A 24662-nucleotide genomic window follows, 5' to 3' on the forward strand; every position below is an offset into this window, starting at 1 on the left:
TCCATTTTTAGGAGTGAATAATATTTAAAGTTCATTCCTTTACCTTTATTTAATATTTTTTTTATCAATAAATATAATAGTTAAACTTATTGCATTATTATTAATTAAATCTTAATGTAAAAAAAAATTAATATCAAACTTAATTTTCTAAGAAAATTTTATTTAATCAAATATTTGATTATATTTTGATTAATTTCAATAACAATTTAATATGAATCATTTAATTTTAATGGCATTAATATAAGAGTGTATGAGAAAAAAAAAAACAAAGAAAAAATATAGTTTAACATGTATTAATCAAGATTTCTTAATTTGTATTTAAGTCAAATCAGGACACGAAGAAAATAAATATTTATTAATTGTGTGCTTTCCATATAGATTGCCCTTTCATGTCTGTGCAATGTTGACATATAACGTGAAGTGTGGGGTGAGGGTTTATTTTTATTTTTGAGCAAAAGGGTCTTTGATTTTTATTTATAAATAAAAGTAAAACCTTTAAGAGCATATTCAAAATTAAAAAAAAAAAAAAACCTTTAAGAGCATAGTGGTAGTCCAGTAGAATATAAGAGAGAGAAATATTGAATGAGAGACCAAATAATTGGAGGCTAAAGACGACAGAGACCTTAGCTAGATGTCAGGTTTATTTATAAAAATAAAAAAAAAAATAGAAAAGAAAAACACGGGAAAAAATGAATATTTGTTAATTGGCAACTAAAATAAGCAGTATTTATACATATATTTTTATTCTTTATACGAATGATTTATTATTAAATTCTTTATATAAAAATATAAAAAATATTAATCTTTATCTTATACTTATAAAATGCATGGAATCATTAAATTAATTTTTATAAAGAATTCACCCAGGCAAAAACATAAATCATAACCCCATACAAAAACCAATAAAACTAACAATATGTGAATTCTTTGTATCCATAGTGTTCGGCGTTGAAGCTTTACCTTCCAGGAACCCTATCAACTAATCCCATCATATAAACTACTCGATGGAAAGCTGAATGATAATTGGACTAATTTTCAGTTGATATGAAATTCACTTTACTAAATACTATAAATCAATTATATTCCCCATTCCGAGGTTAAACAGCTCCATGCTCTGCATAAATAACTATTGAACCTAACAAAATAAAGTTTCAGGTTGTTACTTGCGACTATTCTGATCACTACAAGCTTCAAGGCTACATCATTACTCAAAAACAATGCAAGACCAATTAATTGGAATCAGAATCTGACATCGGCATCTGGTATGCATCTTTCGGCTCTATATCGGAAATGGAAGGAGGTACATTCCTTTTCAACACATTTCTTCTTCGTTCTCTTCGTTTTTCTGTAGTTTCATCCTGTAAGGAGACACATCACAGGCAGAATTACCTGTTTAAGTACTTTAAAAACAAAAATTTGCAGAGATTGAAAGCAGGACTATGATTTGAAAAGCCATACGCGACTAAAACTAGTAGTTAAAGCATAACAAAGAAAAAAGAAAGAGAGAGAGAGAGAGCTACAATGCAATCAGAAGAGCTTCAACAAGTGCACTTGAAAATTAGATCTTAGAATTATCACCGTGTGATGTGAGTGGTCCACTTACCTTCTCCAAACCTGATTCACTCGGTTGACTTGACTGACCACGATGAGCTGGTTGACTTCTCATGAGCCATACAGCACCGAAAGACATCAAAGCCCCCAAAAGTAATATTGGGCCAATCCTTGGATCTCCCATGTGATCATAAATTCTGCTTTTAATTCTGTAGATCCAGTGCTTGACACCCACACTTTTGTATAGAATATTTTGGGCACCTCTTGACCAGATAGGATCTGAGTCTTCAGGAACAAGATCAGGAGCTTTTATTTTCTGCATTCGAGACAAACAAATGTTTAACAAAGAATTCAAAAGAAAAACATCAGCAAAGCTCCAGAAAATATTTGACCATTATCATTACACCACATAGTGAAGGACCATTTCCACCAACTCTCTATATCAGATGATGTTTATGGCTCCAATATTTTCTGTATATCTCCATAATTCAAAAATAAAATTTTCGAGTTAAATATAATGTTATTTCAAACGTTAGGCGTGTTCACTGAAATGGAAAATCAATTGATTATAATATTAGTGGAATAGCAGAACCAACGGCTTATGCCAAACAACCAAGTGTTACATTGAAGGACAAATGCCCACCATCTTCTAATGGGGGCTAAAAAACAAAACCAGTTAAAGTTTGTACTTAGTAGCACCTTTCTATTTCTGATTATTGGAAGTCTGGTCATATTCCCACGTGAAGTGGACGATGGACATTATCACAAAATTATGCTCCTCACAAAAGTTGTTCATAGGGGGGTTCATGGGGGGGAAAAAAGAAGAGGGACACTTACAAAGAAGGGAAGATCCCTGGTCTCACCATCACTAATTGTTTCTGCAATCCATCGAGCAATCTGTAGTTAGAAAAAGCAAAAACTTAGTGAGAAATGTTTAAATCCACAAAATCAAATTTCCTGCTATTTGAAATACATCTAAAATAAAATCTTATATATAAACAACCAAAAATCTGTGATAACTGATCAATTATTAATTTTAATCTAACAAATATGACTTCGCTATGAACTGCATATACCTGTGGAGTTTCATCCGAACCATTGTATCTTGCTACAAGCTGTGATGCAGGATCTGCATCTTCATCATCGAATGCATTTCTTTTACCCCTGACATTATCTTGAGTAGTATTCCTTTTGTAACGTACAATAAATAACCTAGGCACATCACTCAGATCCCTCCTCGGTCCGCAGGTGTCATAGCTGGTTTCTGAATGAAGGTAGAAGAGACAATATTTCTGTGTAGAGCTCCACAATGTTAGTGGCTCCAGACCAAAAAACTAAAAGCTTACTTATTGTAAACAAAGTTACAATCCTATAAAGATCTGGATCTTCAACCAATAGTATATGCATATATGAAATGGAAAATAGATTGCAAGGTTATCAAGAGTCAACAAAGAGAAAATGGCAAAAAGTTTATCATTATCCTCATCATTTTTACAATTGATTTGCCATGGGGGAAAATTTATGGTGAAAATGATAAACATGATACTGATCATTGCAATAAAGAAGAATTTTAGCAAATTACAAGTAAATACATTCCATGGCATATCTAGGATCATAAGAAAAAAAGAGTAAATTAGAGATTGTAAATCTATCTCCTTGGCCAATTTAGATGTGCATGATGATTCTTTATTGTAGAATATAGAAGCCAGCCAACGTGTGCAATTTTAATTGCACAATTAGATGCCAGGAACTTGGTGACTCTTGTTGCTTCATCCTATTAATTCCAAGTAATTATCTAATATGCTATAATTCATGTCATGGCATGCATAAACTTCATGATATTTGTTGACCAGCTCTTTGCATATTCAACAGAACTTGGTCTAAAATCAACAGCATCATTTAAAAGAGACAACTCACCTCTTGGGCTTCACCATCAAGCCAAGCAAATGTCAGTCGTTTGTTTTTCAGTGCAGTTGCCAGCAATAAGGATTGGTCATCATCAACATCACTCAATTTTCCATCACTTGATAATAGTTCTCCTACCCTGCGCATGGTCTATGAGCTCATATAATTCCCTCCATTACACAGCAAAAATATATGGGCATTGGACAGCAGAATACACAAGATATTGGCAGTCAGCAAATAAGGGAGGTCAAGGGTACTAAATTTCCAATTATTACAGGATAGTTACATGAGTTTACCTATTAATGGTAATCAGTGTAAAAATAAGGGAGATCATGGGTACTAAATTTCCAATTATTACATGAGTTTGCTTTCGTGAAGTATGCCTTAACCCATAAAATGGTAATCAGTGTAAAAATACTTACTTCGCGCATTTTGTTGAGTTCTGGGCCCAGTCTTCCTGCTAGAATAACACAGTACCATGATGTGGTATCAAATCCAGCACGAGAATAGCCTCGGGCATCACAACCAAGCTCCATTGATGTCGTACTTCTTAACTGAGGAAGTTCTGAAAATGAATGCATGAAAATTAATTTAAGATAACCTCTTTGTAATTGCAAGTATGATCAAATCTAACATAAGACTTGCCACATTTCTTGAGAGATCTGATATTTGGTATAATTTTATGTTCTCTAGTTCATGTAAACAGTGTTCTTGAATATCAGATAGTTGTAATCAAATGTGTAACCAAGATGCTCCACGTTAATATTGTTATGTTAGCATTAGGTAAAAATTTAACAATTTTAATTACTGATTAAACTTCTAAACAAATTCAAGCATGCTCTAAAGTAAAGCACAGTCACTGCCAAGCTTGAATCAAATTAAACAAACAAAAATTACTCATTTTGATGCTCGGCTTGAATTGGTTATACCCCAAAATCCAGCACTCAGCAGGATAATACTTTATTATATTGATAATTATGTCATGGAAGTTGTCTTAAGTCAGATGATTATCACACAGCACCAAGTTGCACTCTTACCACTTCATACATGTGGCTCTTACTTGAGAAGGCTGCCTTTCATATAATCCTCATGCATAGTCAATTTACCACTGTGAAAACAGTGATATTAGCAAACATTCTAGTCACACTTTTCATGTACCTCATTCTTCCAAGATAAAATGATTCATTCTGGTTCATATCAATCACATTTTCAATACAAAGTTTACACTGCCTCATTTTGAAGTTTGATTTGAACCAATGATTGCCCAATCATTTTCATTTCATTTTATCAATTTCACTCCTCAGTCTCATAACACAAAAAGCATACCACTTCACAGAAAATACCATAACAAATTTTGAAACCAGTAATCTGAATAGTCTGAAACAAGTACACTTTTGTGTTCAAAGACCAACAAACAATTACCAATCCAAACCAAATTCATGATCCATAGGGATTAGGGCTAAATTTCAGACAAGCATTTTTACACATCAATAGTATCAAGTTGATCCAAATAAGGTTTTACAAAACTAGAGAGTCTAATTGAACCCAAGGGTGCACCTAAAGCATAAACCTATGCCCTTCTTGCCTTTCTGAGATTCTCTCTGTGTGAAACTGCTGGTCCATCCTCAGCATCACATACAAACCCACTGTAGTCATCTCAATTAAGATTCTCTCGTTTTTCCTTAAAATTCAAATATTCCAATTAATTATATTACATACCATGAATTGCTGCGTTTTCTCGAAGGCTTCTCTCATTTTCTTGGACAGTAAAAGTAGCTTTAGGTTTAAATCTTCAGTTTGCATCTCCAGTTTGTTGAAAGAAGTGCATAAATTGTTCTTCCTAGAGTTTTGTTTAGTGGTTCTACATTTTGAAAATTTTGAGCTCCTACAATCTGGAAATTAGACTATAACAACCCCAGCAGCAAACTGGCCAATCCACCACCAAGCCTGACCCAATTTGATTCCCTGAAAATACCTCATTTGCAATAGCTCTCTCGGTTTTTGACTGCACACCAGAACTTGATAACAGTGGGCCAAATACAAATGAAGTTCTATTCTACAGGATTACATACAACTATTCAAGTGTATAATGGCAACAGATAAAGGGCAGTTACATCAGCTGGATCTAATTCATCATGGTACACATAACTTGGCAAGTAAGGATTCTAAAAAAGATAATTAATTATAAAGTAAAAGGCAACCAAAACTTTGTGACAAGAGAAGATAAATTAAACAAAAAATTGTTCTTGGTATAATCTAGCAACATCATAACAAGTGAATTGTTGACTTGTCAGCAAAAGACTATTCATTATGTAAAAGTATCTTTCTGATGAAATACTAGTTGCAGATGAACAAGAATTACCTTGCTGTTTATTTTTTTCCATGACATCTGAAAACCATGAATTATTGAATAATCCTGTAAAATAATATAGGCTCCTGCATTAAAGAAATTGTATCAAAGTAAACAAAAGCAAACTTGGAAAATGAAAGAAAGTCATACCATGGAAAACAACAGGTTTAACACCTGGATCTTTCAAGAATACAATAGCAGGGGCAGATTCCACCTCAAACCTGTAATTCATTTCTTTAATGAGAAATAAGAATAATATTAATAAGGACAACTAAAGGCAGCATCTCCCATGCACGCTAGGAGTTCAAAATACAGGAAAAAGAAAAATATATTAAATATTTTACAATGTCAAAATAATCAGAAATGAGATTTCCTGCCACCAAACAGAGACGAATCTGCAATCATTTTCCTTTACATTTCTCAAATGGATCATCATTTATGTACAAGGAATTGCTACCCGTCACATCCCAATTTCAAATAGTTGAGTAATGCATCAACAATTGATTCTTAAAAGGTTAATTCCACATCAAGATCACGCCAAAAAGTGATTGAATGGCCCATGAAATGAATCAGAAGAAATGCAAATGGGGAATTAACGTCTGTCAAGGTAATAGTAAGTAAATAAAAAATAAACTAAAAATACTACTGTTTTCCCAATTTAAGCAATCAAAGGTAAATCAATGTTATCTGTTCAAAGAAGAATCGGTACAGCTGGCAAAAGCTTATGCAAGGCACCAAATTGATAGCAAAATGGTATGCTACTTAAAATGAAACAACAAACAGCATACAATTGATTGAAGGAGAAGGAGAAAGCACATCCACATACGTATTCCACCAAAAGGAGAAATCCTCTTCTCGCCATAGCACAAATGCAAATGAGGCATAAGACCAATAATTTTTAGCGGTTTGTCGTACGAATGGAGTAGCACGCACTCCTGTTTTTGAGAATAAAATAACTTTCACCTATAAGCAAAAGCCATCAAGTATTATTATCGTTATGAGGTTATCACTTCCAACCCAATGTGCTTATCAAAGAAAGGCTATCAAATCTCAAAGTTATGCCAAAGTGACCAATCGTAGAATCCTACTCAGTTTGTTCTCTCTCCACCCAAACCCCCTTCCCCACCCCCCCACCCCCCTCTCCTCCTGTCTTAAAGGAGAAATTTGGGGTAAATGAGGATGGTTGCAAACACTCAAATCAGAATCCCAGCCCATAGCATAAAGCTGCCCTACATGAATACTTGGCTCACAAAAGCATATCTTTATGTGGAAAAAATATTGAATTTTCCATACTTCTGTTCCCCATAAGAAAAAGAGAGTGCAGAGGGGTTATAAGTGAAAAATGGCATACCTTGTGCGGACCACTTTTTGCGAGAAAATTCTTTCCCTGGTATCAAAATATAATTTCACGTCATTCCAGCAGTAAGAGGAAGTAACCCAAAAGAAAGACGATTAAATATGAAAAGAGCAAATTAACCACACTTGTTATTGAAAGATATAAAATATGTCAATATGAAGCGCCAAAAGCAATTAGATATTCATCGACATGGCCATAGTTATCCATGTCTAAAAAATTGGTAAATGTAATAATGGTTTCAGGCAGATTTTCTCATATACTATGAGATCTGAAGAGACAAAAGTAACAGCGTATTCAAAACCTCGGAGTGAAAAGGAAAAGGATGCTAAAACGTGTTGTCCCTTCACGTGTTCCTTTTCCTTTTCCTGTGGTTTTACTGTTCTTTTTCCGTTTCACATGTACCTACAAAAAATCTGAAGAAACAGCATGCTTTTGCAGCTCTCTACCCCATCAAAAGTGGAGTGAAACACTTCAAATATAGCAAGGATAGTATATTATAGTAATAGTATAATTTTGATAGTTGATACTTATAAAATATTAGTTATAGTTATAAATATAATTTATAGTTAGAACATTGAACATTTGTTTATTTACTTATTTTTTATTGATTTCTATCCAATCTTACTTTTCTCCTTCCACATTTTCCAAAATCCATATGCTATACAATGCCTCATTAGAGGAGAGGGAAGAAAAAAAATCCAGTAATACTGTGTTCATTTGAAACACTTTTTCTTCACACAGGACTTCTGAAATTACTCATGAATCATGCTGTCTTAACAGAGATACTCTATATCTCCCCAGTATTTAAAGAAATGTGCACAAATATTTTTATTTGTTTTTTGGAATAAAAGAAACTAGTTTTGTTACTTAAGAACAATCAATTGGATTTTAGAGAGCCTCAAATTTACCAGTGTCTCCTTTGAATGATATAAAATGCGAGGTAAACCAAGGATGACAGTTGCAAACCAATCAGTAACTGCATCAACTGAGAGATCTCCCTCATACCTAACATAAAGGACAAGTTTCAGTATGATATCCAGTCAGAAAAAAAAAAAAAAAAAAAAAGGTGAATGAGGTGCCTACAAAAGATTATGGGTACATCAAATTATTAATACAAAAACCAAATACATAAAGCTTCCACAATGTATTGAAATATGGAATTTTTCATTCCCATAATTCTGGTACCACTCCCCAGTTAAGAATTTTACAAAAAAGAATAGAATCTGTAACTTCCAACTCACCTAACAAGACAATCTGAAGTTTTACACCCCAGTGGAAATGCAACAAGTGAAGGAAGCCCTGTAATCATTTTTACCAAGTTAAAAGCAAATGGTAATAGAAAGCTAGCACATAAGGAAAGGATTGTATCACATCAAAAATAAATTACATATACATACCAAAGCTTTTGTCATGGAATACATAACATTGATCCAAACTTTAAGCATAGATAAAAAATAAAAAAGATTTAAACCTTTTCCTTTGGTTAAGATAGTAGTCCTTCCTTGCTCCCTAGAAATTATAATATTAACACTAACAATAAAAGACATGCAAAACATCTTTTTACTCCATCAGAATAAATAAACAATAAGCCCATAATTCTGTCCACTAAGCACCTTTATAATTATGGTTTAAAACTGGAGTGCAACAACGCTGCAACGAAGGAAGAAATAATACCATGATACCCAGATCCTAACAAATGTTAAGACCCCAACCTCTTAATTCAAATGCCAACTAATGATAATCATCTTCTTTTGGGCATACTTCATTAGCATCTTGTACATGTGATATCATAAACTTTTCCAGTTCCATGATTCAGAGTCAAAAAAACATCCTGAAAACAATTTATCTTTGTTTTGATATATGATGGCACATTTATGCATCAAACAATACGAGAACAGAGTTCATCTGAAAGGGACAAAATCAACATGGAAAATTCCCCTTCGCGGTAGCTTTTATGGCAATTTAATCTTGACACTATTAGTCTAATATGAGGCCCCCTCTTCCTTCCATTAGACCATAAAGAAAAGAATAAAAATCTTCCTCATATTTAAGTATCTATAATCCTTTGGAATACATCTTCAATTGCAGGCATATCTACGACTCCAAATGACACCAGAGAACGGATAACACAATTAAAGCAACTGATCATATCAACACAATTAAAGAAGTCATCCTCTCAGCAAAACGGCACATGCTGGAAGCTACACATGATTTTTATGCTTATTTTCTATGCCAATCTAACTGTTTGTATATCAAAGAACAATCTACAGTTGAATAAGAGTTTTTGTCTTGTTAACAAATCTTTTTTAGATTTGGAATCCATTTAAAAAAAAAAAAAATTCATTGAAAGGGGCAATCATATGAATAAAAGTAAACACCTACCATTCCTAAAGAAGAAATGGCCTGTCGGCTTTCTCTCAGCAAGGGATGTTGCAACTTGAACCTCGCCAAGTTCCACCATACCAGTATTTGCAACTCCATCCAATAAAGAAGCTGAATGTATAGACAGTAGGAATAATATCCCACGAGGTTAATCACATTGCAAGCTAAAACTACATCATAGTCATGCTGATTCATCAACAAGAATTAACACAAAACGTCATTTTGAAAAACAAGGTACGTCTTCAGTAGCACAGCTAAGGAAATTAATGCAACATGCAAAATTTAACCAAACAGTTAAACCTTTTGGCTCTTTTTTTTTTTAAATTCGATAACACATCTGGTGGTAGTAATATTTTTTAAGACATACATTATTTCTTATGGCATTTTTCTTTCTATATTTATGAATGGATGACAGCAGCATTGTCAATGTAACATATTCCAATTCAATTCAAAAAAAAAATATAGTAACCAGGCTTCAAATCTCTAAAGGGAAGTACCATGACGTATGAGATGTAGAAAGCTTAGTCAAAGGGAATGAAGCTTTGGGACCTTATGGTTTTATCATGACCTAGACAAACAAGGTACCAGCACTACATGACCCAGACAAACAAGATAACAGCACTAGAATAAAGAATCACTATCTATGAATCTATCAGTTTGGTAACATCACAGAGCAAAACTGAAATTCGCCAAATTCAATATTCTGTCCATGAGTCCTTATGTCTCGGTTCTTATGGTTTATCCGTATTTACAGTAGAAAAATATTTACAAAGACAATCTTAATATAAAAGTAAACTTCAAACCAAAGGCGTAAAGATCACCAAGCAACAGTGAGGTTTCAAAAAATGACAAATTGACAAATGAAATGACAAATTAACTAATGAAGGAATACCGATTTCTTTCCAAGAATTAAAAAACTGAGCACTGCGACTGCTCCCAAGTGAATATATCTGCAATCAAAATTCAACTTGGAATCATCTAATGACAAAATGACAACAATAGATATTAATTGGACTTACACTCTTTAAAGGTCTTGTTTCACAGGCATTCTCTGCTATATGTATAAAATTTAAGAATTAGATTTTAATATTTTCATGTTTATGCAGTCCACGGAAAGGGAATAAAGAAAGTTTTCTATGAAAGGCAGAAAAATATGATGAACAAGCCAGAACCACAAAATTCTACCCTCAAAATCTATAGATCCTGATTTATACACAATAAACGATGATAGCAAAATTATCAGCTCATTTAAAAGTCATGGAGAAAATGCCATTCTGATAAGAGTATCAAATAATAGCATGACATAGCATATCAACAAAAATTTTAGAAGCCGAAATATTGGGAGATATATCTGAACTGCTATAATACTATGACAAAGCATTACCAAATACCATGTCAGTACATACATTTTTGCAAATATTTGGAAAACAAAAATAGGAGATACGAGTCATAATGAAATTTCTAACTGTGTTTCGTATAACCAGCCACACCTGCTGACTTGTATCATGCTCGCACACACATGCATGATGCATGTACTTTAATTATAAATTGTAGCTATTTTCTGAATAGTATTGGGCACAACCCTTATGTGAATTAAGGGAGTAATTTGATTTAAGAAACTATATCAAGTTTATTATGATTAAAATAGTATATGAAAACATCACGAAATGATCATTTTACCTGAATAAGCCATGGCTTAGAATTACTAAACATAGACCTGAAGTCCTCAGATGTAATGATAGGAAGACCATGATCTTCAGGATCTGATAAAAACATATGAGAATCTGTTTATCAGACTACTTTAATAACTCAATAAGTAAATAAAAACTTGAGCATAAAGAATTGTCTAGTAAAAAAGAAAAGAAATGGAAATTTAAAAAAAAAAAAAAAAATCTGTAGGAATTTAATCTTTACTAACCAGAAGACCTTGCATCTAGTAAGGGAAGGGCTATTTGTGAAAAGCTTTTCCCAGCGTATTGCTCCCTTCGATTGTTGAGAACATCCTATGGCAAAGAAATTTCAGGTCACTGGTGAAAAGATACAAGACTTGGAAAAAAGAGAAACGGGTGTGGGGATTTGGAAACAAACTAGAGATAATATCGTAGTAAGCAAACATTCCATGAGTCAGGTACTCACAAGTTGCTCGTCAATGCCAAATATGTCATAGTCTCTTTTCCATAAAGGATTCTTCAGCAACTCATAAGCATATTGAATCTGGGAGGGGACAGCATAGTCAAAACACACAACAATTACCATAACAAGGCAATGATCATCTCCTAGCATTCAGCAGATCAAAGAAGGAAAGGAGCTTACTTCAATTATAATACCATAGCATTCATCGCATCAAAGAAGGAACCACAGTACCGTACTTAGTTTATTAGTTCAATTATGATCGCCTTTTCAGAACAATAAAAAATTACTACAATAATTATGGATGGTAAAAATTAATCTCAATCGAAAGCAAACAGTTCAAAAGATTATTTAGGTGCAACTTCAGTTTTAGTTAATTAAATCTAAACCAAATGTTGCTCATTAGCAAGAAAGTTCATTGTGCATACTTGTATTATAGATACATGCATATCATAAACGAAAATTTAACAAGCAGGATTCAACTGTATCTTATTTCATCATTCAATTCAATTGAATTCCTCTAGGCAGTGTCAGAAATAGTCAATCTCATGTATTTATCAGAACAAAAACATATATAGAAAATTTTAACTGACCTCTATAAAATCAGCAGCACTAGGAACCTCAGCGCTTGAATTCCTACAATAAACATATCAAGTTTCACTAGTCGAAAAGCAAATGATGAATTTGAAAATTGACGCTGATAAGAGAGAAAGGGACAGAGAGAGAAGAGTTACCACTTTGAAGACAGTTTCTCGTAGGCATCTTTCACTTCTTCAATAGAAGAAAACCTTTTAATCCCCAAAACTGCCATTAAAAGAAATATATCAAGCGCAATTTATAATAAAATCATACGCGTGTATATGAACATTAATCATATACAGACCATCATAATGAGACGGAGGAAAAGAGCGAGGGAGAACGACGAGCTGATAGAAAATAGAAACAGCGAAAAGAAAGAAAGGCACAGCATATGCTTTGATCAATGACGGATATGACGAGCTAGCCGCTGCTGCCCCTCCGCCTCCCGTAGCCATGGCGAAATTTTTCTTGCCACTACCAGACCCGTAGTCACGAAAGAGTGGAGACTACTGCAGAGAAACGAAAACACAGTCGCTGAGTCTCCCTCGAGAATGTAAAGATATTTAATTATTATTATTATTATTATTATTATTATTTACAACGTAAGTCGGAAGGGTTATGACTAGGAGTGGTTGAGTACACTGCGGGAACATGGATTCGTATGAGGTTGGGCGGCTGTGTACGATATTTAAGGAGAAGAGCATAAAGTGCAGCGTTAAGAGTGCTTTGGGCTCTTTTACTATTGGCTTCATTTGACGTGGTAAAGTCCGCCAAAGAATTTTAACAGTTGAGAAACACTTGCATGTAATACTCAAAAACCAAACCAATCAAATAAAAAATATTTATCATAAATAAAATAGTAATATTTTCTCGCCAAAAAATAAGATAATTGTTTTAAATTTTCTGATATTTAAAATGTTCGAGAAAATAAATTAGCACGAAAATATTTTTCTAATTGTTTGAAAAATAACTTTCCTTTTAATAGAGAAAAATATTTTCTTTAACATTAAAAAAAACTTATTATAATAGTATAAATATTCTTCCCACATTAAAATTTTATATATTTATCATTTTTAGTTATTATTATCGATCATTAGTAATCATTGTAGGTCGCTCACAATTACGATCCTCCGCCACCGTTGCTCACAATGACTTATAACTTTCATTTTTGTGCAATTTTTTCATATTTAATCATTTATATTTAAAATATAAAATTTATATAATTATAAATACTATCATATTATTGTAAATTAATTTTTTATGTTACTGTTGTAGTAGTTAAACAATGGAAAATGAGTAGATTTTGAAATATTTTAAAGGAAAATATATTTTAAGATATGAAAATTTTAAAATTTTAAATATTATATAGTATTAATAAAATTGAAAATTTTAATATATTTCAATTACTGTTACAGCAAAATAATAGAAAATGAGTTATTTGAAATTATGCCGAACAACTTTATTTTTGGAAAATATTCATATTATATGCCATCTTACGGCCCAAGAAGCAAGGCTCATTGAGCCCATACAAACTCATTTGAAGGGCAAACCTGTTATTATAGTGTAAAAGAGATAGCTAATTCAACTGCTCGCTTTTCTACAGAAGCTCGCTGATATTTTCTAGCTGCTGGTTTTCTCAGTTATATTGCAGAAGGTTATTTTCGTTCTTGAGGTAAAGTATCTGACGCTTTGGCTTTCTTCAATCAAATCAGATATCATAATACTCATGGCGGCTTACAAGATTGTAGTTTCTGTGAATATATGCGGGTAGAATCTTGAATATTGAAATGTTGCTATGCCTGCTAATACGATATTAATTGGATGTGGGTTTGATGGGATTTTGGAAATATGGAAGATGATTGATGTTGATGAAAGTAAAATAAGATGTATGGTTGAATATCTGGAAGTTGTTTTTTCTTCTTTATGTTTCTTATATATATACTGACTACTACAGTTAGTGTAAGCAGCTCGGGATAATACAGAGGGTTGGTTATTTGCTCTCTTGATGGGAATCTTATTATGAATGAAATTAGATTTGATTGTTGCAAAATTAAATCGAATTCTGAAACTACTAAGGACCTAGTTGGTTTGTGATTTACGAGTTAATGTGAAGAAGAAGTGTAAGAATTTAGACAAATTGAGGAAACAAAGCAAAGAAAGAGAATGACATAAGAAATATTTGTTATGAAAAAAACATATTTTTTTCATTTGACCATTGTTGATTAAGATTTGATAGTTAATTTGGTTAAGGAAATGGATATATGTGGAAGTTATTTTTCTTTGTTTTCTGTGGCCTGATCAGAAGACACATTTTGCAGAGCTCTACTGCAAAAAATTTCAAATGATAAATCTCAGTTCAAAATACACTATTGCAGAGAGAAGTAGAATGTTATATTTTTGTCATGGTGGTCACCTTTGGATATATTTTTCTCATATATTCATGGACAAGGACAGGAGTCGTTCACATCAACTTTCTTGAGTGTGAGGATCAAATTTTGTAGTCTTATCAGATACAATGGTTAACCTTATTCATCAATATTTTTGTGCAATTATGCATTTTGTTCATTTCTTACCTTTTTCCTCACATTATTTGTCCCTGTATTATTTACTTTCCACACTTTATGAAGAGTTCAGGTTGTTATGTGTTCAGTTGCTTTTTATTAAATACTTATTAATTTATTCCATTTCCATGGAGTTTTAAATTTTCAGAGTCCAGTCTATTCTTATTCTCTATTACAATATTTTGTTTTTAGGTAATCTCGGTAATGGGGAAGGACTCAAAGCCAAAGCCTGCAGGAGGTAAGGGCAAAGGAAAGGCAGCAGGAGGTGCAAGTGATGAGAATGCTTCAAAGGGTAAGGGTAAAGCTGGAAAAGCTGATGGACTTGGCACCTGTACATATGTTAAAGGTTTTTTTCCCTTCCCCCTCTGCACCCCAACTCCCCATTTCTCTTTCTTTTTGTGAAACTTTCTTTCCAATAGTTTTTCGCATCTTAATATCTGTATGTTCTGGTTTTTTATCTGCTTTAGCTAGGCATATTTTATGTGAGAAGCAAGGTAAGATCAATGAAGCATACCAGAAACTGCAAGATGGTTGGCTTAACAATGGAGACAAAGTTCCACCAGCTGAGTTTGCAAAGGTGAGTCTATGACATTGCGACCTCCAAATGGCTGGACAGTCTAAAATCTACTTTTGGTTTAGAGAGAACAAATAATCTTTTCTTATTATGTGAGTCCAAGAAAAGAGGCTGACAGAGACTCGTAGTGGAACATCTATTGCTTGTGCAAATATTTGTCATTTGATAATCAACTAAAGGAACCTAATTTGCTTTATTTTTATTTATGCATTATATTTTGCCTAGGTTACTGTCAGTTGGTAATTCAATGTTCTGAATGGCCTCAAAATTTTTTGAGGGATGAATTTCAGACTGGATAAGTTACATCATGGGGACAAGTATTTAATGGACAAAACTAGTGAAAATCATGGGGTTTTTTCACAAAAGTTATGGTATTAACTCAGGGTATGAAATTGAAAGAATCATGTTGATATGACAATGCTATGGTATGCACCTGCAGCCTTCTTCCCTCCTGCCTCGTCTCTCTTTTTTTCATGTTAACAATTTTAATGTATAGGAAATTTTTTTTCCCTCACTCCACCCTTAGAAAAGTTAGCTTTTGTTAGAGGTTGGTTCTTGGGCTTCTGATTGTGAAGCTACTGATTGTAGTCTCTGACGTGGATTTTTAAGCTACCATTTGATAGGCTGCACTGAGCCAAAATGAGAGAGAATTTTTGTTTTATTTATTTCGAATTTTTGTTTTATTTATTTCAAATTTTTTGTGTGTTCGTTATGTGATGTCTTCTCTTTTTCGCAGCTAGCTGCTGAATATTCAGAATGTCCTTCTGGAAAGAAGGGTGGAGACCTTGGATGGTTTCCACGGGGCAAGATGGCTGGACCATTTCAGGAAGTTGCCTTCAACACCCCTATTGGAGCTACCAGTGCACCATTCAAATCAACGTATTATTCCTACTGACTACATTTTGTAATTCTCGATTCCTGTTTTATATTTCTGCTCGTGCAGTTGATTGACTAATTATGGATTCTATTGCAGTCATGGTTATCACGTAATCTTATGTGAAGGGAGGAAGAATTGATAAAATGCAGCATTTGAAGGGAGGGGCTAAACATATGGCGCGAGAGATGGGTATTGACATTTTGTACATTGGATATCGAAGCGTGGTTCATCAATGTTGTGGTGCTTGAATATCTGAATGTTGAATACTGTTCTTTCCTTAGTATTTTCTCCTTTGATCCATTTATAATAACGAGGACATATTTAAGAGGCAGAAAAACTCTGTAGGTCAGATGAAATGAAGGTTATGTTGAGTAGGATGTGCTGGAATGACCACTTTATAATGTTTGAACCGTAAATATCCAGTTAACTGTCGTGTTGACACTTGACTTATCATTCGTTTCTAATTTGAACGACCTGCCATTAAAATAATCGGTATGCCCTTCCTGATCGGGCTGTCCTTCCTGCGACCATGACCACTATGCTAAGACTATAATATAACGACAGTGAGAGCCCAATAGTTTTTTTTTTATCGATGGATCATTATATTATAGGCTGTCTGCTTGCCAAAAATAAAATGGTATCTAGCCCGTTCCACGACAAAATGCAGGATTTTAATTCAAATTCTGAAATGATTATTTCACCGAAATTTAAGGAATTTTTTTTCCCAAAATTTCTCTATTTAAATGACATTGACGATATTTGCTTCAACACTGTCAACAAATGCTTATCCATGGATGCATACTAGAACCATCAGCCAATGACATTGATGCTCGCTTCAAGAATCATGAGTTTTTATAAAATGAATTCTTGTTTTTTATGTACAGTTTGAAAACATTGGTAACTATGGATCAAAACAATTACAGCATGCGAAACTAGCTAGAATTCATTTTAAACATCAACAAGCTTGAGACCCCAACTCATGTCCTCACAGTGCCTCACATGAGGCACAAGTGCTCCCGTGTCAATGCCTTTCCGAGCTTTGCAGTCGTAAAATGGAGGTGCATGAAAACAAGGTTCTGCAGACATGGCTCGACGACAGGGTGGATCAGGGGCTGATTGATTCTCAGGTTTGTACAGTATCCATGGCTTCAATCCGCCTAGACCTTGAGCTACATAACCAAAAGTGGACCATGAACTCGTGACTAATACATCAGTCAAGCTCAGCAAGTACATTTCTGCCCAAGCCTTCCGGTTATGATTCTGCTTTTCTGTTTGCTGATACTCTTCATGACTTGGCTGGTAAATACCTATCAATTCCCCTGTCATGGATGGGTGTTCCCAATACATGTTTCTCATCTTCTGAGAGTACCAAGAGCTTAAAGATGTCACCAGCAGAGCTTTAGACTTCTGAGTTCCATATTGGCTGGGATCCTGTTCCTGCCTGTTGAATTCGGGCAGTATATTCTCCCTGACTGTGCAATTTAGTATCTGATCCAACACATATTCGAATGGACTGGTCCCAGAACCGAATATTCTAATCTGAATGCCTATTTTTTCATCTGCTTTAGCTAAATAAGTGTGATAGTATCTAGTAATAAGTCCCCACACTGAATTTGTGGGGTGAAAGAGATATCGACCCAAGTAGTGAAAAACTTTCCTTGTTTGGAAATAGATTGTTCAATTCTTGCTCAAAAGATGGAATCAAGAATAGAGATGGGACAAAGTAGTTGTCTGTTTTGATTATCAACCAAGGTATTTTCCGAAGAAAAGCTTGATCTTCATCACAGAAGAAAAGCTTATCTTGATCGTCATAATCATGGACTAGATGGAGATAAACATAAATTGGAGGCATCAGTCTATGTAAATTTGTAGAATTGCTATCCTTCAGCATTCTTCCATAACAAGCAGGAGATCTCTGATTAAAGCTGTTGAACTGACCTTTAAGAGGGAAATCTAAGGGAAGAAACCAGAAGACATCAGGAAATGGTTCACAAAAAAGATCTGCCATGTCAACTCCAGGGTCTATAAGTAGAACTCGGTTTGTGACAAGAGCGTAGAGAAATGCTGAAGCTAATGTCAGTATCCTATTTCCTAGTCCACTAAAGGAGATCCACACTAGATAACTACAATCAGAGGATTCAGGATTATTCCCAGACTTAAGTTGTTCAACTGCCATTTTATAGGATTCAGTGTGAGGTCCACATTTTTTATGAAGAGCTTCATAATTCCGTAAACTAGAAATAAGGTAAGAAGAAGGTTTATGGGGTAGTTCTTTGCGATAAGAGACTGATTGATACCTACTAATACAGGTTTCCTCATTGAATCCATTGGCAAGAAGACCACCTAGCAGCTTGCCCTGAGCGACCCGAGCAGAATTTGATAAACCTTCTGAACATAGGACTTGGTAAGGATCAAACATATGTCAGTTTGACAAGCAAAAGCCCAAAATTCTCATTAGCAATCAGTTATAACAGGGCACCCTAATACGCAAAGCTCCCTACTCTGCAAGGTGGGGAAGCAAATCATTGAATGCAGAACATAAATAAGTAGTTCAATGTTCATGCTTTATGAGCAGCAATAAAGTTTATGGCAATAAGGCATAATGGTTGGACTTCATGACAACAAGGACTCTGAGGAATGGTCAATATTTAAACATCTCAAGTGATATTATATTCATATCTAACAATACTCATTGGGAAACTATATTTTTATCAAGGCAACTCTAAGCAGGAAAAAAACTACATTTAGTGCTACTCCTCTGTGCTAAAGTAGATGCCTAGCAATTATTCTTTTAAATCATAATTCAAACACGAATACAAAACAAGTAGTTACCTTCAGATGGAAGAAACAAAATAGAATAGGGAACTAGCAACAATACCTAATAACAGAAGTGATATAAAAGTAATGAATCCAGATAAAAGGAAAATATGGCAAATAGCATGTGCCTAAAATGATTTAGTTGTTAATGCAGGCGTCAGCTAATAAAGAAAACTGAAAGGGAATCTGTAGAACAAATTAGTCACACAATGCTAACAAGAGATAGGATTTTACCAAAGTCAAAGGTAGCATATTAATTAAAGAAAAAGCCAGCAAGAACGTAGTTAAGGCCATTAAATAAAAGCTATGATTTATGGTTTAGGCCAAAAATAAGGCTCAAATAGATCATAAGATTGAAAAGCTGAACCAGAAAATTCAGAGATGGAATTTATGCTAGTGTAGCTCCAGTAGAAATCAAGTTGAGCTGAGATGTTACCAATGGTAGAAATAAATTAGCTTAGCCGCTCACAATTTTTAAATTTCTGAATTAAGCAGGTTAAGCACATACTACTATACCAGAAATACTATAAAAAGTCGACACATGAAATTAGTACTAACATAAATCACTAGCGACGCATAGATGATAGTAAACTATATACACGCAAGAATGAGACATACCCATTAAAGTAACCCAAAAAAATTAGTACCTTTTTCTTCTTCAACTTCAACAACCTTTGGTCGTGAAGATTCCGGAGCACTATCTGAAGGTGGGTCTTTAAGAACCACAGATAACGAAAAAAAAACTGAAACAACCATCAATGAAACCACAAAAAAAACCATCATTCTCATCGGGTTAAACCCACATTTCCTTCCCGGTTCATTCATAGCACTCTGCTCATTAGGATCCGACTGTTTTCCCGGTTCACTGTCCGGGTTTCTATTCACCCTCTTCATATTTACGAATTACCGACCTAATGAGGCCCGGTCAGGGTCAAAGGGTCGATTTGAGGATATTGAGCTTGTGTTTTGGTGATTATGAATAAGATTTCGAGCAGAGAGGGAGAAGGGAAGAGGAAGTGAAGAAGAAAACATTGTGTGCAGTCGGTAAGCAAAAGTGTTATTGAAATAGACACGTGTTAGTATAGCAGTTTCACAAATTATCATGGGCCAACGTCCAGCTTGGTTACACAAATATTTGTAGAAAGAGAACAAATAATTTTCTTATATATTTATTGACAATTGCAGAGAAAATTATGGGTCAAAAAAAGGAGGCTCAAATGACAAAATGAATAATTATTATATAGTCCTATGATTTACCAAAATTATTAATCTGATAATATTATAAATTGATATCTCATAGTATTTAATTTTATTACATTATATAAAATCCTTCTGTAATTCTTAAAATGCGCAACTAGTTAATTTGATTTACAACTAAATAAATTCAAATAAAAATTTTAAAATGAATACAAATCGATATTAAATTATATTAAAAACCTAATTAAACTGGTTGAATTTTAAGTCTAAAATTTTTATATGGTTGAAAACGAGACTGAACTAAAAGAAATTTTAATTTAAATCATTTAAATTGATAATCAAACTTTATGTTATATGAATGATGAATCATAACCAAAAATAGTTTGATTAAATCAATTTTATCGATTCAAATTAGAGTGCACAATACTTTTACCCTTTGATCCTTTTTAATAAAAAGGCACGTTGTAATCTTCGAATATTGATTAAAGTAATAAATGAATATAAATAGCTAAAATAATACTTTTTAAACATAATAAATAATTTAATAGTTCATAAAATAATAGGGTTAAATATTTTCAAACAAAAGGTTAAATTAATAATTTTCAAAATTGAGGGATTAAATAATAAGTCTCCCAGTATCTATACTTATACTTACTTTATATATAAAAGTGGGAATAGAGAGAATAATGGAATTTCTTATATCACTCTTAATGAAATTTAAAATATTCTAAAATACCCTTAACGATAGCTGATTAAAAAATTACAGTTTATTAGTTGATTGAATATAATTTATAAAAATTATTTGTTCAGTCAATCACGTGCCGTCTGATTATCTTTTCACTTATGTGAGGAGTGAGAGGTCTCGAGTTTGAATTATTTCGACCACAAGTGTTTTCACCAATTTCATTATTGTGTAGTCCACAGTGTTATTGTGGTCCATCATGCCTCCTAATAAATAAAAAAAAATTATTTTTTAAAGAAATACACAATAATTAAGTATTTCAAAATTTTAAATTTTATCTTTATTAAATGTATTTTTTAATGAATATATATCATAATAAGATATTTAAAATTTTTTTATATTTTATTTGTTAAATATTTAATTCTTTTAGAAAATATATGTAAAAAAAGAAAGAAAATATTTTTTATATTTGTATGATATGATTAGATTTTTTTAAAAAATAAATTTCAATATATATTTGTCACGACCCGTTTCCGTGGGCCGGACCGGCACTAGGACCTGGGTGGGCTTAAGGCCCCCAAAGCCCGTAGTAAGCCTAACTTATTTAAATCTTACATTCTATTCATAATTATGGATTCAGGCCCAATAATTTATTTCACAAATATATATCCAAAGTACAACCCACATAATAAATGTCTATACTCTATTTGATCATTTACAACCCAGTTGGAATACAATTGCGGAACTCTACCTGTACATTTACTTCATTATTTTCTCATTAACAGTCTTCTATAATTAATGTTTCAACTCCATAGGACTTTCTTCTATTACCTGAAAAAAAATAAGTAGGCAGGGGTGAGCGCCAAACTCAATGAGTAGGGTTAGATAACCCTCTCACCCCACACAATCACACAGATGCTAAAATATTTTTATCTGATCACCGATTTAGTATATGATCATGCAGTTTATCACACAAATGGCAATACAACAGCAATCACAATTATTATCACCTTCATATAACCACATCACGTGGAAATTAGTCAGTGGCGTCACCTAAACCCCCGACGAGCCGTCCTCTCAAACAGCCCATCCTCTCAAACGTGTGCACCCGGGGAGCCAATCCCCCATATCTGGCCGACCGGTCTAATCCTCACTTGACCAGTCCTCTCAGTAATTTATTTTACATTCTCTCTTTTCTTTTCCATATCATCCATATCATATCATCAGGTGCACACGGGGGCGCCGATCTCCCATTTACCCGGCCGACGGTCCAAATTTCACAATTTCATCATAATCAGGATCCATATTTTATCGACCGTCCTCACAAACCCATGGTGACCCACTTCATCCCAATTCCACACAAACAAAGCACAGTATAATAACAGCACAAATAATCAAACAATTTTTAATATCAACAACTAGTGCATCACAGTATGATAATTCAACAAAATAATGCATGATAACATTTAGCCGTGAATGCATGAATGCAGGCGGATGATACTAGTTATCTAACACTACTCACAGTTCTTTATTGTCCTTTAAAAGGACTGCCTTTTTAGCCACATGCTTCCAGCTTTTGTCCTCGCATTTTTGAATTTTTATAATCCTCTAAAATAAACAAGAAAATTCTAAGTAAGAATTCTAATTCGGAAAATTATATTTCACATTCGTTTATTAGTTTTGATTACCAGTCATTTAATTCACTTATTAAATTAAACTATATATATATATATATATATATATATAGTTTTCTAATTTATATATTTATTCTAATTTATCAACTTTAAATAAAAGGTTAAGTAATATTTTATAATAATACTAATAAGAATACTAATATTAATAATAATAATAGTATTAATAAGAATAATATGATTGATAATATAATATTACTAACAATAATAATTTAATTCGTACTATCTATTAGAGTTCTAAAAATAATCTAATTCCTACCGAAATTTCGGCAGCATCTCCCCTAAAAGTTGGACTATCCTCCTGTTAAAATATCAACAATTTATCAAATATTCAATCCATACGGCCCATCCGTCGGGCAATTAATCAAACAACATTTTCCCATCCTCCTTCAATCTCAACATCACCACACAATCCAAATTATACATTACAATAACATTATATTTAAACTACCTTAATTAAATCAATACTAAAATTATAAAACTGTTAACTACTCACAATTATCAAATTAAATTAACCAAATTACTTAACTACAAATAATAAAATTAATTTAATTAACTAGCATTACTAACATTAACTTAACTAAACTAATTGACTACAAGTAATAAAATTAATTTCATTAACTAATATTTCTAAATTAATTAACTTCAAATAATAAAATTAATTTAATTAACTAATATTACTAACATTAACTAAATCGACTAAAATTATTAAAATTAATCTAACTAAACTAAATCAATTAACTAAATAAATTAACTAAATAAATTCAAGAACCCTAACTTAACTAAATAAATTACCTACAAACAATTAATTTCATTCTCTAAAACTAAATTATACCTAATATATTGTTGCCGGAATTCGATTAACCGGAAATGGGGCTGGTGGCCGGAGGTCGACTGGCGGTGTGGAGAGAGGCGGCGAGGGCTGGGCGGCGCGCAGTGGATCTGCTGTTTCTCGCCAGTCACACAGAGATAGACGCAGGGAAGAAGGAAGGAGAAGAAAAGAAAAGAAAAGAAAAGAAAGAAAGAAAGAAGAAAAGGAAGAAAGGAGGAGGAGGTGGTGGTGCGGTGGTGGGCTGGAGGTGGCGCAGAAATGGTGGGTGAGAAATGAAGGTGCAGCGCTGGATATAAGAAAAAAAAAGAATTTTCTAGATGGTTTGGGTCGAACCAGTTCGGTTCGATTCGATTCGGCCCAAATCATCGATTTTTAACTGGTTTTCAGCTTTTTCAATCGGTTTTCGATCCGGTTTCTCACGGTATTCGCACTAAAATATTAATATTAATTTCCAGGCTGTTGATTCATTAAATTTAATTGGAAAATCTTTGAAAATAAAAATTCGGGTTGTTTCAATATTATTTTATTTAGAAGAGAGAATAAAAAAAAGAAAAAATTATATTATTTTTATTTTTTATATTTGTAAGATTTGATTGGATAAATTTTTTAAAAAGTAAATTTTCAAATAGAATTTACATAATTAAACATGGATAGTAAACAGTTGGAAATGTTAATTTTAAAAAAATAATATTTTAGTGATATATTTATATGTCTATACACATTGAAACGTTTTTTTTTTTTTCTTTGTTAGGTGAGTTAACAATTTAATTGTTGTATAACCTGCAGTATTATTTCGCCAATTAGGCCTCCTAATGAATTAAAAAATAATTTTTTAAATAAGTATATACATATAATTAAGCATTTCAAAATTTTAATTTTATATTTACAAATTTATTTTTAATGAATATATATGATAATAAGACATTTAAAAAATTTTTATATTTCATTTATTAAATATTTAATTCTTTTAAGATATAGATTAAAAAAGAAAATATATTTTTTATTAATATTCTTTTTTCTTTATGTTTGTATGATATGATTTGATATATTTTTAAATAGAATATACTCACTCCGTCTCATTTGATTTGCTTGTTATTCCTTTTTTGGATGCCTTAAAATGTTTGCAAGGTTTCTAAATTTAGATATGTAAATAATTATTTTTTCAATAATAACCTTT

General features: G+C 32.8%; 3 protein-coding genes and 1 long non-coding RNA gene across 5 annotated transcripts; 1 reads left to right on the forward strand and 3 right to left on the reverse strand.

Annotated features, from left to right (window-relative positions):
* Nucleotides 1-1032: 1032 nt before the first annotated feature.
* LOC105640557 (DNAJ heat shock N-terminal domain-containing protein) lies at nt 1033-12870 on the reverse strand. 2 transcript variants are annotated; one of them, XM_012224905.4, is made up of 21 exons: nt 12854-12870; nt 12559-12763; nt 12410-12479; nt 12269-12311; nt 11682-11759; nt 11464-11548; nt 11226-11308; nt 10438-10495; nt 9546-9656; nt 8405-8462; nt 8072-8168; nt 7158-7193; nt 6633-6769; nt 5957-6027; nt 5819-5872; nt 3879-4021; nt 3469-3606; nt 2628-2843; nt 2389-2448; nt 1604-1867; nt 1033-1358 (listed from the first exon to the last, which is right to left on the reverse strand). In XM_012224905.4, exons 2-21 carry the CDS (start codon nt 12707-12709, stop codon nt 1230-1232), a joined length of 2082 nt encoding a protein of 693 aa, XP_012080295.1. In that variant the 5' UTR covers nt 12710-12763; nt 12854-12870; the 3' UTR covers nt 1033-1229. The 2 variants fall into 2 exon arrangements, with proteins under 2 accessions (XP_012080295.1, XP_089582745.1); XM_089726619.1 differs by lacking the exon at nt 12854-12870 and having other exon boundaries at nt 12559-12821.
* Nucleotides 12871-13778: 908 nt separating this feature from the next.
* LOC105640559 (FKBP-like peptidyl-prolyl cis-trans isomerase family protein) lies at nt 13779-16716 on the forward strand. The gene is made up of 5 exons (XM_012224906.4): nt 13779-13926; nt 15008-15161; nt 15283-15392; nt 16126-16268; nt 16363-16716. The coding sequence occupies exons 2-5, from the start codon at nt 15020-15022 to the stop codon at nt 16403-16405; spliced, it is 438 nt and encodes a 145-aa protein (XP_012080296.1). The 5' UTR covers nt 13779-13926; nt 15008-15019; the 3' UTR covers nt 16406-16716.
* Nucleotides 16717-17100: 384 nt separating this feature from the next.
* LOC105640560 (galactoside 2-alpha-L-fucosyltransferase) lies at nt 17101-20162 on the reverse strand. Its single transcript, XM_012224907.4, is given in 3 exon segments — nt 17101-17920; nt 17922-18666; nt 19731-20162. Coding segments are annotated over 3 exon segments (1698 nt in total). The 5' UTR covers nt 19978-20162; the 3' UTR covers nt 17101-17214.
* Nucleotides 20163-21578: 1416 nt separating this feature from the next.
* On the reverse strand, nt 21579-23838 carry LOC149492979 (uncharacterized). The gene is made up of 3 exons (XR_016322889.1): nt 23489-23838; nt 22485-22570; nt 21579-21793 (listed from the first exon to the last, which is right to left on the reverse strand). It is a non-coding gene; the product is annotated as an uncharacterized LOC149492979 (long non-coding RNA).
* Nucleotides 23839-24662: the final 824 nt, after the last annotated feature.

Source organism: Jatropha curcas, chromosome 10 (assembly GCF_041381405.1).
Source record: "Jatropha curcas cultivar XTBG-Jc1 chromosome 10, XTBG_Jcur_1.0, whole genome shotgun sequence".
In the NCBI taxonomy this organism is placed as follows: Eukaryota; Viridiplantae; Streptophyta; class Magnoliopsida; order Malpighiales; family Euphorbiaceae; genus Jatropha; species Jatropha curcas.